We start from the raw sequence: 17,088 nt of genomic DNA, 5'->3' as shown, positions 1-17,088 counted from the left end.
AGTGAATTTTTTTAAAAATATAAAATTAATCCGCTACTGTTCTTCAACAAGAACAGTAGCGAAAAGTGAATAATAAAATAATAATAATAATAATAATCTGCCATCGTTCAAGTGAAGAACAGTAGCAGATGACTCAACTTTTCGCTACTGTTCCACAACAGTGACGAAAAGTCCATGACTTTTAGTGACTATAGTATTCGCTACTGTTGTACAACAGTGGCGAAAAGTCCTTTACACAGTAGCAAATGTGCAGTTTTGTACTAGTGAATGTCTTAATTGCATTAGTTTTTGTGGGTTATTGATGCTTTTTTAAAATTGTTTGATAACTTAATTGTTGTTGATGATTTAGTTTAACTAAAATGTGAATAACTATTTGTTCAAGTTACAAGAAATAAGGAAGAAAATCATACTGAAAATACAATTTTGTTCTTTCTATATTAGTATTATTTAAGTTTTTGTCAAGAAATAGCTAGCACCCATCAGAAGAATGACTAAATAAGCTATCTTAGTGAATAATTTATGGATAATATTACAACTCCGTGTTAATTAGGAATGAAAATTACACTAACACTATAACTCAATGACTAAAAGTGTATTTTTCTCAATATAAAATAGTGCTAATATAAATAAATTGTATAAATTTGTGTACAAGATAGTCTTTGAACTAAGTAAATGCAATTCACTAATCTAAAATTCTACTATATTCAAAATTTTGATTCCAGTCCACCGAGGCAATTACTTGTTTACCAAAATATTAATTTTAACGGTTTGACATAATCAAATAGCTAAAGTCAAATAAATTTATAAAATATAAAATAAAAATTGGCAAATCTGTCATTTATCAACAACCTCTTTATATTTATTGGGTGTGTATAAATTAGTTGACTAATTATAAGTTAATGAATAAATTCTGCATGTTAATTTTTTTGTTTCGAAAGCAATAACCGTACTTAGAGCAACTCCAACGGCTGCAAATTTAAGCGCTATCCCACCATTTTGCCAAATTCTTGTTCTCCAATGTGCAGCACACCATTACGCCATCTCGCCATATTTTTTGGCGATAATGAACAGTGCTACGCCATATATGGCGCGGCACTGTTCATCTGCGCCAAATATAAAAAGGAGGGAAACTTACCATTTTGCCCTTGCTTTTTTTGATAAATCCAAATATATCCTTTAATTGTTTTATATGTAATTTTTTGTTTTGTTAAATACTTGTATTTAAAGTTTGTATTATTAAATATAAATTATATCATTTGAAAGATCTCATTGAGACGATCGAAACAAGACTAATATTGAATATATATTAATTAAAATTTCAAATACATTAAACATAACTAGATTATAATAATAAAAATTAAATTTTATACTATATTATTATTGTGAAATAAATTAAATTTTCAATAAATTAAATTTTTTTAAATAATTAATGTTATAAAAAATTTAATGTTAATAAAAATTATTATTTACATCACAAGTTATATTTTATATTAAACTAATTATGTTCAAACTAAGTTATATTAAACTAATTAAATTCGAAGTAATAATTGAGAAATCAAATTATTTTAGTGTAGAAATTTGGTGTTTTGGTGTTAATGGGTTGGAGATTGAATAAAATTTGATGTGAGAATATTCTTTTTGATGTGACATTTGGAGAAAAAATTTGGTGTTTTGGTGTGAATTGGGTTGGAGATGCCCTTACTGTAATAAAACTGATACAAAAATCAGGGGATAGAGTCTGCATGTTAATTAAATACTAAAAAGTAGCTAATATAAATATTAGGGGTAGGACTATGAGTTACAAGTTTAATTTTCTTTTAAATACTTCTGAATAATGTAATATATGGTAAAAGAATTTTCTTAAAATTTAATTGTTAATTGATTCAGAACTTCTCAGTAAATAAAAATATATACAATGGAAAATTAAAAAAGCCCTTGAGATCGTAAATGACCATCGAAAAACGATTTGCCAACTGCAAATCTAATTGTTATAGCATGACCTAAGATTATGTGTCTGTAATTAATTGAAGACAAATAATTTGTTAATTACATGGACATAATATATATGTACATGCAATTAACATATATATTATGGAGGAGTGATCACATGTGACCATGTTGTTAGGTGTGGTTATATGGTCAATTATAGACCATTAGATTAGATAGATCTAATGAATCATATTAATCAAGATTTTTTCAATATTTTCGCGTACATTCTTCTACCCAGTGAACTGTAAGGGTAAAATTGTCATAAAACACCGGAATAAGGAAAATCACATTGTTGTGTGTTTCATTACACTATTGGTGCATGTTGTCAACACTGTTGGTGTATTCTGGAACTCGACCGCTATAAATGGCCACTGTTATTACCATAACACGGGAGTACACCATTGGTGTGTTTCACTGTGGTGTGTTTTATTACACTATTGGTGTATGTTGTCAACACTGTTGGTGTATTCTGGAACCCGCCCGCTATAAATGGTCACTGTAATTATCATAATACCCCCACTTACTAAAACGCGCGAAAATCCTCAGAATTACCACAGCCTTTAGATTAAACTGATTCAACGACACAGATACGACCACACCTAATGACATGACCACATATGACCGTTTTTCATATATTATGTATTATATATGCACATAATTAACAAATAATTTGTTAATTACAGGCACATAATTAACATATATGCATATTATGTACATGTAGTTAACATATATATTATGTATTTGTAGTTAATATATTATATGCGTTCAATTTATTTACAGGCACATAATTCGCATTAAATGCAGACACATAATATGTTATGTTAACTGCAGACACATAATTTGAATGTTATTTTGAATCAGAGTCCACAATACAAGTGGATCTTGGTTCATGGTATAAATTATGCTGTGAAATCGTGTCCACGTACCTTGCAAGGTGGACACGGTTCCAAAACTATTCATGATTATGAATATATATAGTTCAAAAATTATGAATATATAGTTCTATAATTATGAATATAGAGATTCAATAATTGTGAAATGAAGTTCAAAAATTATGAATATATAGCTTTATAATTATGAACATATAGTTCAGTAATTATGAGTATAGAGTTCTGTAATTGTGAATATAAAATTCAATAATTATGAATATAAAGTTTAAAAATTATGAATATATAGCTTTATAATTATGAATATATAATTCAATAATTATAAAAATAACGATTGATAATTTGCCCAGCAAATCTAATTGGGCTTGATTTTGATATCTTCTGGGCCTCTTGTTCAAAATTATGACACAGCTCACGTACAGTTGGGCGGCAAAATTATGCCCTGGACCCGTGTCCACAATTCGGCTCAAAACGATGTCGTTTTTCAAAAAAAAACGCGTCATTTAGTTAAAAAAAAAAAAAAAAAATCGTGCGCGTTTTGCCGTTAACGGCGTTATTTTTTTTTTTTTTTTTGGATTATGAATGTACAGTTATGCCGTTATGAATGTACAGTTATGCCGTTATGAATGTACGGTTATGCAATTATGAAATTATTAACACAGAGCTCTAACATTATGAACTTACAATTATGAACATATATAGTGATAAAATTATGACCATGGAGCTTTAAAATTGTGAATATAGAGCTTCGAAGATTATGAATGTACAGTTATGGAGTTATGAATGTACAGTTATAGAGTTATGAATCTACAGTTATGAGATTATGAATCTACAGTATGGAATTATGAATGTACAGTTATTGATCGAATTATGAACAAAGAGCTCTAACATTATGAACTTAGAATTATGAACATATAGTGATAAAATTATGAACATAGAGCTCTAAAATTGTGAACATAGAGCTTCGAAAATTATGAATTTACAATTATGGAGTTATGAATGTACAGTTATGGAGTTATGAATGTACAGTTATAGAGTTATGAACGTACAGTTATGGAGTTATGAATGTCCAGTTATTAACATATAGTAATAAAATTATGAACATATACTCCTATAACGAAGGAGTCTGAAATTTAAAAAAAAAAAAAAAAAAAAAAAAAAAAAAAAAAAAAAGAGATAACAGTGCCGTTAGGCACTGTTACCCGTGTCCAGCAAGCATGCTGGACACGGGTCCAACGCATAACGATTGCAGTTGGGCACCCAAAGTAACAGCAATTATACTGTGGACCATGGTCCAAAATAATAGACACTATAGTGTATCTAAACTGACATTGTCTCACGTATTATTTTTATTATATTATCAAATGAAATTGCAATTGAAGAGAAATGAAACTGTAGTTGTGTTGAATTGAAACTGCAGTGTATACAAAATGAAACTGAATAACAATTTCACATATTTGAGTATATATTGTCTACCAAAAATGTAGTTATATCAAAATGATACTGTAATTGTATAAAAATAAAAATACAATATATATTTGATGACTGGACCACAATACATTGTGGACAGCGCTCCACAATATAATTTGCCCCAAACTAAGTACAAGTAGAAGCCCTGACGGGAAATGGGGGCAAATTGTTGTACAATGTGAACTAGGTTCACATGAATTGGCATGGGACCCGCCTAGGCATAGCCCACTTGTTATTGTGTATGGGCCAATAGTTTAGCACAAAAACAGTCCTGTATACGTGGCCATGTTGGGTCTAGCTTAGACCCATATTACTTTTATCTCTCCTTTTAAAATAAAATAAACTTGTAAGCTAAGAATATAATTATTTAAAATTCTTTTACATACAAAATAAATTTGATCTCAAGACCTTCTATAAAGAGTCTAACACTTATTCGGATGAATTATAAGAATCTTTATATATTAGTTTAAATTCATTTGCCAAAACTTGTTTCAATTTTAATTTCTAAAAGTGTATGTGATGGAACTAATTGACCCGGTGTATATATATATATATATATATATATATATATATATATATTATACGTATTGATAAGTTTGCATAGAATATGAAAGGGGTAAAAATATAAAGGATAATAATATTGTAATATTGCAATAATATTTCTCTTGATCAATGTATGAAGATTACAAGTAGATTGTAATATAATAGAACACGTTCTATATTGTAGAGAAATTGAGTATCATTATTTAATGATCTTGAACATGATTTGTCTAGGCTAGATAATAGCTATTTATACAAGAAAGAAACCCAACCAATCTAGCTAGAAATGTGGTGGGCCATGAGATTAAATCAATTAAGGTCCACATGGTGGGCCGGGAGACTAAGTCAAGGCCTACCATTCCGAGCCCGGAGGCAGGCTCCAAGTCCGGGGCCCTTCTTGAGTTGCTCCGATTATCTTCTTAGGCCTCGGGCTATGCACTCCCAGGCCCCGAGTTCCTATTATTGAATCGTTTCCAATATTTCTATCAGTATGTTTTAACTTAGCTTTATAAATGTTGGTCCAAGGTCAGTAAAAATCTAGAGAGGGGATTGAATAGAGTTTTTAAAACTTTTGGAAAGAATTCCCAAAAAAAAAAAAAAAGAAAAAAAACAAAAAAACAAAAAAAAAAAACAAAACAAAACAAAAAAACAAAAAACAAAAAACAAAAAAAAAACAAAAAACTTTTTGAAAAGCAAATTTATCAAGAGTTTTGCACAGCAGAAGATTTTAGTTTGCTAGAAAGTATGTGAATTCATATATATATACACGCACACACACACGGTATGTATTTAAATATACGGTATTTATTTATATATATTTACAATATGTATTTATATATATTTACATGCTATACACACACACATATATATAAACATTCAAACTTGTCCACAATGCTTAATGAGTGCTATTAACAAAAGGATTTCTTTATCAAAAATATCAAATAATTAAAATGTTGAAGTATACAATTTTTACCATTTTCCTACTCATTTTCTGAAAAATGAACCAAACACAAAAAGACAATTTTCAGTTGTGTAGCCAAACATAAAAAATTAAAATATTTTCTGAAAAATGACTCATTTCCCGAAAAACATTTTTCAGAAGTCATTTTCCGAGTTTCCAAACGCACCCTTAATTAATCCTAGATAGACCAAGTAAACACATACATCATTCAGAAACTAGATTGAGCCCGCACGGGTAGCTCAATTAATTTTTGGTGGAAAATTGTGGGCAAAGACGCAGGATTAAGCTCGGGTAGTCACAGTGTTGGAGTTTCACCATTCTTGTGGGGGTGGCTCCTTGTGCACACGAAATACACTTATCCTCTCACCTAATGGGTCATTTGGACAATAATAAATTTTGCATTTTGTAAGCAAGCTAAGAAATTTAAAATTTAAAATTTAAAAATTAAAAATTCTAATAACGTAACGTCTAAGAAACCAATAAAATGTAGTTGATTAATCAGCATTCAGCCAAGGAAAGAAACAGTAATTGCAGATGGAGAGACATATAATTTTATTTTTGCTGCTCATTAATTGAAGGGCACAATGAAAGAGACTGGTCGCAAGTAGTAATTAATGGATAACTTATGGATTTCAACCCTTCACGACCTTATCTATACTCACTACAGTCTAGTATTGTTTGTTAAGCTTTGTTGAAAACCAAACAAAATATCTAAATTTCTTCCAAAATATCTAAATTTCTTTATATCCATATTCAATTTTATATTTAGTGACTTCCCCACTAAATGTTGTGTTTATCTTCTTTCCAAATTGCATTTCACGTGAATTGTTTTGTATTTTCTAGTTATCATTTTTTTTTTGATTATTTAAAATTTTTTTTAAAAAAATTCACTATCACAATTACATAAAAAAAAAAAAAAAAGTAGTTAACAAACACTAGATTTTGCTTTAAATATATTAGAGATTGGTATTTTAAAAGTATTAATTTTGATTTAAAACTGATAAAATTTAACAAGATTTTCTCACATAAAACTGCCATCTGTGGGGTAAGGAATGATATTTAATTCTACTTCATATTTTATTATTTCAGTTTGTATCACCAGCGTGACATCATCACTGAAGCTTCGGCATGCGTCAGGCTTACCAATTGGTATATGCATCTAAAAAATAATAATCTTTGATTTTTTTTTTTTTTTGTGAATTACTCATAATTTTTTTAATTTAGAAAGTAATATTTGTTGTATACTTTCGTATTTTCACACACACATATGAGTTTTTTTTGGAGTAACTAATTTGTGTTTGAGTCATTTACAAGTGATCAATCAAGATTATATATATATATATATATATATATATATATATATATATATATAAATTTGTGTGTAAAATTTTGTTTTATTATTATTATTATTATTATTATTATTATTATTGAATACTACAGACTCTATTACAATATAGTATATGTTTATACATTTTTTTTTTGAATCTGTGACCTTTTAGGTGGGAGAGCCACAACTATGCCGCTTGATCATCATCAGGGCATCCCCATTAGCATATTTTGGATGGATTTTAGAACAGTGAAAAGTTAGGGGCAAGGTTTTTAACAAATGGGATGTCAAAATTTGAAGAAGTTCTTTCTCCTGCAAAACTAGAAATTTTGCAGGAGAAAGGACAAAAAAGAAAAAGGATGTCAGCGCAGTTTGCGGCTTTGCACGGACGCTTGAAACTTGAGAATTTTTTTTTTCTCCCCTTTTTAAGCTGGCCGTTGGCCACTGATTTCATACCTTCTTTTTTTTTTTTTTTTTTTTTTTTTTTTTTTTTTTTTAAGATGGCCAGTTTATTTTTTTAAAAGTTCATTTGGTTGAATTTTGTTATTAAATTGATGTTCTTTTTTTTTTTAATCATTATAAAATCCGGCAACGTCAAGCTTTTTGTTTTTTGTTTTTTGTTTTTTTAATTTTTTAATTGAACTTTGTAACATTATTGCTTCTATTTTTTTAATTATTAATATAATGTTATTTAATTTTTTAAGATATTATTGTTATTAAATTTATATTTATTAATTGAATTAAAAATTTTAATTATCAATAATATTATTATTAATAATATTGTTATCAAATTTATCATTTTAATTTTTAAAATAATACTCCCTCCGTCCCGAATTGGTTGTCTCATTTACTTTTTGCACGCTTTTTAAGGAATTAAAGTAAATGTTATGTATTTTCCAATTATGCCCTTCACTTTTTCACTTTTGGGAATAAAAGCAAAAGTCATAAGGGTAATTTGGGAAAAAGTAGAATGATGGTGATGTTCAATTTTGGAAAGAGGACAACATTTTGGGACAAACTAAAAAGGAAAGTAAGACATGCAAAATGGGACAGAGGGAGTAATAGATAAAGAAATAATACAAATATATGGTATAAAATGGTGGGTCCACAAAAAGTTTGTGAAAAACTTGAAACTAATGGGAAGAAGAGATTTTGTAATTGAGTGAGATAGTGGATGATGAGGTGGATGATAGGGCCCACAAAAATCTGGGAAAAAATCCCCAACTATTGAGGATGCCCTCATCATCATTATTATTATTATTATTATTATTATTATTATTATTATTATTATTATTATTATTATTTCACAAATTCTAATCTTTCTTATCGAAGACTTTTGGAAATATTTTACTTTTTATTAATTTAATCTGATCTCTATATTACTTTTAGAGGTACGCAACAATAAATTTCAGCTAATTTTGTTGTTGTTAATAATTGTGAAATTTTGTTAACATAATTGTAATTGAACGATAACCAATTGGAGTAACTAACATTTTGTTAATTTTATAACCCACCATTATTTTAAACGCCTATTGAATTTTTAATTAAAATATATAGCTATATCTATTCAAAAAAATGAATAACTTAAATTTTGTAACTTCTTAACTGATGAATAACTTAAAAGATCGGAAAATGTTATTCTCTTTCTAAAAATTTTCCGAAATATTTTCTCCTATGATGTAGTTTATAATTATTGAATTGGGTGCGTATGAATTAATTGGGTGATCCTACCATTAGTTAAAGAGGAGTTAATTGCACAATTAGAAAATATCATGTAAAGAAAAAAGTACTAGAGTAGAAAATTTCAAGAGGTAGGTACTCTAACTTAAAATACCCATTATTGAATTTAAATTCAATTATTTGCTATTCTCTCTCTAAAGGTTGAATAAGGTCCCCCACACAACATTTGAGAGGATGTAAATTACGATGATTCAATGGCTCAACAGATATGACTCGAGTAATCTCCACACTGCTGTCGTTGAGGTTCGAACCTTGGTCTCTTCTTTCAAATACTGAATACTGAACCATTGAGCTAAGCCCGTGCAATCTAAATTCAGTTACTCCTTTTGTCTCATTTTACCTATCTTTCTTTTTTAGTTTGTCCCAAAATAGTGTCATTTTTCTAAAATTGAACATAACTATCACTCTACATTTCCCAATTTACCCTTTTGACTTTTCAAATTTCTAGAGGTAAGTACAATTGTACTTTGTACAAATAATAACATATACTTTTGAGGGACAAAATTGAAAAGTTAGTAACATTTGTTATGTTGTATTGAAAATGATGCAAAAAATAAATGAGACACTCAATTAGGGACGGAGAGAGTATTTTTTATCAGTTGATTGGTGGATTTTGTTTTCTCAACCCAAGGCTGAAATTATCGTATATTTTAAAATTGGAATAAGGTTCAAATTGGCCACTGAACGTAACCTGAAAATGAAATTAGGTCACTGAACGTAATCTGAAAATGCAATTAGGTCACTGAACACTTCAAATGTATGTAATTTCACCTGATAGTAGGTTACCATCAATTTTAGCATGTTACCTGCTTACGTGGCAGTTGAGTTGGCATTTTAAATAATTTTTAATAATAATTTAAAAAAAAAAAACCGACGGGGTGGCCACCGGCAGTCGTTTTATTTTTATTTTTATTTTTTAAATTTTTTTCTATTTTTAAAAAAATTATTAAAAATATCAACTCATCTGCCACGTAAGGAGGTAACCTGTTAAAATTGATGGTAACCTGATATTCGGTGAAATTGCGTATTTGCATACATTTGGAGTATTCAGTGGTCTAATTGCACATTTTTAGAGTGTTTAGTAGGCTAATTGCACTTTTTTGATTCAGGCCTAATTAAATTTTCAAATACATTCATTGTTCAATTTGAACATTATTCCTTTAAAATTTAAAGATTCCATAGGAAGAAAGAAGAAATTTACAGGTAATATTGAAATAAAATTCCACACGTAATCATTTATTTATTTATTGTCTTGTAAACTTGCATACTCATCCTTCATTTAATCATTTTCTCGTCTTCCTTTTCTTTATTGTTCTCTCACTCTCATCTCGCCGGCCGCCGGCCTGTTTCCTCCGACCTAACAACCTTAAAAACACTAATCCAAAGATGCCCATGGAGCGTTCATTCTCGTCGTCGAGCAGTTCGAACTCTTCTTTCTCCGGCTCCAAACGAGGCTCCTCCGCCGCCGTTCTCTCCATACAGTGCCTGAAAGGCAGCTCCAAAGGCGACGAATGGACCGGCGACGCGTTACAGACCGGCGATATCGTGGAGGAGCTCAGAATCGGGAACATGATCGTCAAGGCGCCGTTCAAGAACGGGAAATCCGGCCTGCAGAAGCTCCTCCACGATTCGTTCAAACTCAAGAATACTTCCGTCCACGTCCGCGTCCGGCGCGGCGCCGACGACGGCGAGTTTGCCGAGCTGCAGGCCTGCCTCGTTCCCAACGCCGCCGCCGGCCGGAAACAGTACATGCTTAGGTCCATCGACGATCCCAACTACGCCGTCGGGTTCGCCGATCGGAGCGAGACCGAGTGCTTGGATTTGCAAGGTGGGTTTTATTATTATTATTATTTTTTTTCCGGTGGTTTAATTTTCGCGTTGACCTTTCTTTAAATATTGCTTCCGTGGATGTTGACTACTTTGTTGTTTAACGTTTTCCTGTGGGTGTTGGGCATTTAATTATTGAAATTTAATGCATAATTGCGTATAAAATCATTAACTCCTTTAGGATATAGAAGCAGTAATTACGGAGCATTTTCCTAGGTATACATTTAAATATTTTTAATTTCTCAATTATTATTAATAAGGTAGGTTTATTTTACCCGCACGAGTTTAGCTCAATGATTCAGTAAACAGTATTTGAGAGAAGAGACTAATGATCGAACCTCGACGATAACAGAGTAGAGATTGTTCTTAAAATGGATATCATTCCAAATGCTCTGTCAAGCCAGAGTGTGAGGATTCTTGGGTTGGAGATTCAACCGGTAGGGAGAAGGTAGGTTTAATTTCTCAAGAATTAAATGTGTAAGTGTGAATGCAGATTTGGTTCAGGTAATATTCAAATTTTTTTTTTTTGAAATTCATTGAATCAAATAATAATTCAGATATATTTGGTTCAGTGACATTATTTTGCTTTATATTTCAGGTTAGTTCGGATATATTGATTTTTTTTTTTTTCATTGTTCGATTTTAACTTTTTATATATATTTAATTAATCTAGTATTAATATTTGAACCCATAATTGTTCATATTCATTAGAAGATGCACTAAATCTACACTATAATTATAAACGTTGGATTAAAAGTTTTATTTTCTTGATAAAATTTAAGAATAGAATATATGTTGCTTTCTTACACGATGTTGTTGGCACAATGTATATATACATGTATAGACATGATTACATGAATTCATACTTTTGTCATTTTTTTTCGAAAAAAAAAAACCAGTTGCTACTATTTAAAGATGATAATTAAATAAATTTTGCTCTGACTTTTGTAATAGTTCATAAACTACATATACATGAGAGGTAATTAAATCACACTAATACATACTTTAGTATGGGTTAATAAATAAAATGATGCATAGAATTATAAATGAAAAAAAATGTAAATAATTTGATATACTTAATTCTTTTTGGAGCGTAATGTTGACAAATTACTTAAATTCAAGAATTTCTAGAAGTATTTGATTACCTAAACAATAAAAGTGGAATATGTCACAATTTGGTTCCGAGTTGTTGGCATCTTGGAGTGTGGTTTCATATTCAGTACTTGCTTGCCGACATGGCGAGATTCCTTCCAGATACTTTCTGACTTTTCTTTTTAAGGATAAGCACAAGTTACACCTAGACTTACACTTGTATAATTTAATGACTTAGCAGATATAATCAAATATTGATGTGCACAATAAATATACCTAATTTTCGTCGAATACTATCTATTAAACTAGTAAGTTAAATCTGTGCATATAACTTTTTGACTACTCATTTTTTGTCGAACTTCAAACTTTAGTCTCTTTTCTCAAATACTGTCTATTGAACTAGTGAGCTAAATATGTGCGGACGACTTTTTAACTTTTTCTTTTATAAGGAAAAGGACAAGTTACAGCTACACTTAGACCTCCCTAGTCCATACTAGAGGTTACACCTAGACTTATACTGGTTATTAATGCATTATGTGCTGATCTTGATCATATTTATTGCATAGGATATGTGTTCAGGAAATATGACTAATTGGTGGATCGGTCGATCCTTTTTTAGATCTTTTAATTTGACCAATTGTTGACATTGAAATTTTAATAAATATATTTGAAATATTTTGGATAATATTAATTTGTTAATCAGATAATATCAAAAGAGTTTGAACATATCAAAATTCTTTTATCCTACCGCTATAAATAAGAGCTTTTATTTCTTTGTATTGATCCTAGGAAATAATAAACATTCTTAAAATATTATTCAGAGATCACAATAAAAATGTGATCCTGAAAGTAAAAGCCCCTCATACAATCATTGATGGAAGAACAAACTCTAGATCAAGCCACTTGAATTTCGGAGGCCGTTCAGTGGTGGAGTGTTCAAGGGCATCAAATTGAAGAATCAGATGAGCTCTCATTTTTATGTAATCACACATCCTAAGAAAAATCATAGAAAGAACTCTGAAGCTTATTCAGATATCACAATAAAAATGTGATCCTGAAAGTAAAAGCCCCTCCTCCTCCATATGTTGATGCATGTTGATCCAAACCTCTATTGAAGATCAAGCCATTTGAACCCGGAGACCCTTCAAGAAGAACAAGCTATATATACAAGCCCTTCAAGTAAAAGCCCCTCCTCCTCCATATATATGTTGATGCATGTTGATCCAAACCTCTATTGAAGATCAAGCCATTTGAACCTGGAGGCCCTTCAAGAATAACAAGCTATATATACAAGTCCTTCTTTGAAGATCAAGCCACTTGAGGCCCTTCAGTGGTGGTCAGTGGTGGAGTGTTCAAGGAATCCAATTGAATAATCATAGGACCATAAGACCATTGGACCATTCAGAGACTTGTACCCACACCGCATTGTCGCATTGATACTTGATATGTAACTTGAATTTTGAATTTGTAAATATAATTCAATTAATTTGTGATCAAAGAAAATTGAATAAAATAATTCTAGTTACAACGAGTATTAATGCGGTGTGTGTATAAGTCTCTGGATGGTCCTCTGATTCTTCAAGCGGATGCCTTGGACACTCCGCCATTATATTGATGGGCCTTCATAATTTAAGTGGCTTGATCTTCAAAGAAGGGCTTAATATATAGCTTATTCTTTTTGAAGGGCCTCCGGGTTCAAATGACTTGATCTTCCATGCAGATTTGGATCAACATGCATGATTGGATTGGAGGAAGGGCTTTTACTTTCAAGATCACATTTTTATTGTGATCCCTGAATAAGCTTCAAAGCTTCGGACGTTTCTATAAATTTTTCCTAGAGTGAATATATAGAGATAAGAGCTCCTATTTATAGTGGTGGGATAGAAGAGTTTGAGTGTGGGGGCCCTTAAGATTGGAGATTCAGCCTTTTCGAGTAAGGATAGAAGAGTTTTGATAAGTTTAAACTCTTTTGATATTGTCTAATCAATAAATTAGATAATATCAATATTATCCACATTCAAAAAAAAGATAATATCAATATTATCCAAAATATTTCAAATATACTAATATTAAAAACTAATCCATATTTATCAAAATTCCAATGTCAACACCAATATATATTAAAAAATAAATAGTGTGAATAAGATATTCACAAAACAATAATATATGTGCATGCATGCAATATAATGCAGCTTCAAGGGCGTCAAGAATGATGGATGCATTAACAAAAACTCCCCTTCAATATGGGTTCGTGTCGTATCCATGGCAGAGAAAAATGGCGGAGATGCTACCAGTACCCAACTCCAGCAGCTTTTATTCCATTCTCCTCCTCCCCAAAACCTCCGGCGACGACCAACCCGCCGCCGCTCTCCGATACAACGATCTCGAAGACACCCTTGCCAGAGCCAATGCCTGGCTTAATGCCTCTCAAGCCTCCGGCGTTCCCATCGTCTTCATGAACATCCAGACTGAATCCCTACTCACTAAGGTATGTATGTAATAATTTCTATCTATCTATCTGGGCCGCCTAATATACAAAAGACTTGCTGATATGTTTTAATTAGGGTTTGTATCTGCATTTCTGCATTTGTGTAGATATCTGGGAGAATGGCTTCTTGTAGTGTAAATGCCGGCTCGCTCTCTGATTTATCAAATCTTACCAATGCAAGCTTGTACGGGTTTGAAGATTACCATGGCGTGGATCTTGGTGTTGTACGAGCAGTTCGACTCTGGTTTTCCCCTCTTGGTGGAGAAATTCCTGTTGAAATCAAAATCAAAGAAGATGATACCAAACTTGGTTTTGCCATCAGTAGAACAGAAGAGGTTAGTTCGTGACATTATAAATTCATGGGATCATAGAGAAGTCAATTAGGTTTCTAAACTTTTAAAATTAAAATTGTAATTAAGGATATCAGATCAATATGTCAATTTAGTGCATTGAAATCAAAAGTTAATTAGTGACTTATAATAGTAGGTCGTTAAGGCATTCTGGCTACCTCTGGGAAAATTGACACCGGGGATTGTTGGCCTTAGCTTCTCATATTATTTGGAGAAGGCGACAACTGGTTTCCATCTCTAGTCGCGGGAGAAGGCGACCAATTGGTCACCTTCTTTGGCGACTACTAGAGATGGTGATCGGTGATCTTTCATCTGTTGGCAGCCGCTGATTTTTTTCTAGAAGTATATTATTAATTGATTTTTGGGTTTTAGTGCACTAAATTGACATATTGATGTGCTTAATTGGAACTTTTAAAATTTTGGGGACCTGATTGACTTATCATATAAAGTTGGGGACCTGATTGACTTATCATATAAAGTTGGGGACCTGATTGACTTATCATATAAAGTTTCGGAGTATTTTTTTTTTTGAATGCTACTAGCTCTATTAGAATGTAGTATCTATTCATATACTTTCTCAAAGTACTGAAACACAAAGAGCCACGCCTCCACTGAGGCTCGAAATCACAATCTTCCAAATGGAAGTCCAACCCGGATACCATTAGACCACATAGTCCTGGTAAAGTTTCGGAGTATATTTGACCATTTCTCTTACATTCATTTCTTTTCTTATAAGTTTTTTTTTTTTTTTTTTTTTTTTTTTTTTGGGAAAGATTCTTATAAGTTTTTTAATGTAAGAGTCTTAACAAATTATGATTTTATTTTTTTGAACTTGCATGCATGCAGGGATTTATCTACATATCATCGGTGATGGGAGCGGATGAAAATGCTCCATCTGAGGAATCTGGTCTCAGGCACCTGTACATGGAAGCAACGAAGCAGAACAAGCTTCTAGTAATTTCCAGAATCTCCCACCAGAAAGTGCTTCCATGGATGGTTTCTCCGGCGGGCGGCGTGAGATGCTACGACACGGTTTCCGTCAGCCAGAAGCTGTCTTTGCACCGCCACGCCAAGGTGCCTATCCTCATTCACGTTTTCCTGTGGGACCGCACAGTAAACGTTCCTAACTGTGGGAGTAATAGGTATCGGGTGTTTTCGCCGACGGTAATGCCGCCGGCGCCGGAAGTTGGTTTGGCGCGCGAGAATCAGGTGATGCCTTTGAATCCTGAGGATGAGGTTGGAGATGAAGAGAGTAGTGATGGGAGTGAGATTAGTCGGCTTGAGAGGGATACTGCAGGGGAATTCTCCTTTAGACACCATAATTTTGCATTTCCAAATAATTGGGTCTAAGTTTTTTTCTTTTTTTCCTTTTTTTTTTTTTTTGGGGAGAGGGGGCGGGGGGGGGGGGTGGTAGTATGTAAAAATTAAAATAAAATATATAGAGCAATGTTATTCAAGTGTCTTCATAACTAGATGGTAGCAACTTGTTTTATTCCCCCAACAAATAGTGCAAGATGTTCTTGACTATTTATGACTTTTGTTTAGAAGAAAGAGGGACACACCCCGTACTCAGAGACTAATCAAACTAGTTGTCTTCAAGGACACAACTTCGCGCTCTAGGGATACTCATCTTATCATTGAGGAGGGCACTCTGAATCAACCGCGGAGGGGACCTCAACACACTAGGATTATGACTTCTCATGCATTGTTAACTCAAATCGCGCTATATATAAAATAATTAATAATTAATATAGTATAGTGAAATAGTTGGACTAAATTATTAGGTGCATTATAAAAATAAGATCAAACTTAATGAGAACATTGTGATACTCTACTAATTTAACGTTTAAAAATTTGTGGGTTTATGCCCCATCATATTTTAATTTACAATTTGGATTGCATGTGCTGGCTGGTTCAATTCACCCATTTGATGGGTTACACTTGTTTCTAAGTACAGATGGTGTTGGAATAGCTTGATTACGATTTGTATAAAACGATTATTTTAGTTTTCATTTGTACCTGACATTTAAAAGAAATACACACAATAGTAAGTCTATGCAGAAAAAATGGTAGAAAAGTGACCAATGACTACAATCCTACATAACAATTAAAGAAATTTTGGGATCATTAAAATAATTTCTATCATTTATATATAGAAATATAAGTGGTTGTATATTAATTAATTGTAAGAACATTTTGGACCATTAACTCATGATCATGGAAACCTTAAAACAAAGTGTAATCAATTAAGTTGTGGATATATAAGAGATCAGAGAAAGATGGAGCTTATCTGATCCTAATGTTCTGATGCATGCATGCCAAACTATAATTGACATTTACCTTGCAAAACCAGGTTGTTGGAATAATTGGTGTGGGTTGACTATTGGAACTTCATTTCTTCATGTGACTAATGACGC

General features: G+C 31.7%; 1 protein-coding gene across 1 annotated transcript; it reads left to right on the top strand.

Moving 5' to 3' along the window:
* The first annotated feature begins 10,161 nt into the window (after positions 1-10,161).
* On the top strand, positions 10,162-16,050 carry LOC109154339. Its single transcript, XM_019302154.1, has 4 exons — positions 10,162-10,742; positions 14,026-14,321; positions 14,429-14,656; positions 15,518-16,050. Exons 1-4 carry the CDS (start codon positions 10,301-10,303, stop codon positions 16,019-16,021), a joined length of 1,470 nt encoding a protein of 489 aa, XP_019157699.1. The 5' UTR covers positions 10,162-10,300; the 3' UTR covers positions 16,022-16,050.
* The last annotated feature ends 1,038 nt before the right edge of the window (positions 16,051-17,088 follow it).

This window comes from Ipomoea nil, unplaced genomic scaffold (genome assembly GCF_001879475.1).
Source record: "Ipomoea nil cultivar Tokyo-kokei standard unplaced genomic scaffold, Asagao_1.1 scaffold2647, whole genome shotgun sequence".
Classification (NCBI taxonomy): Eukaryota; Viridiplantae; Streptophyta; class Magnoliopsida; order Solanales; family Convolvulaceae; genus Ipomoea; species Ipomoea nil.
The sequence above is the reverse complement of the archived record's forward strand: the minus strand, read 5'-3'. Positions and strand labels throughout refer to the sequence as shown.

Bases quoted from the DNA above. Each gene is read 5' to 3' on its own strand.
- LOC109154339 (XM_019302154.1), top strand. From the start codon at position 10,301: ATGCCCATGGAGCGTTCATTCTCGTCGTCGAGCAGTTCGAACTCTTCT. The intron at 14,322-14,428 runs GTATGTATGTAA...GCATTTGTGTAG, and splicing joins CTGAATCCCTACTCACTAAG to ATATCTGGGAGAATGGCTTC. The intron at 14,657-15,517 runs GTTAGTTCGTGA...GCATGCATGCAG, and splicing joins CCATCAGTAGAACAGAAGAG to GGATTTATCTACATATCATC.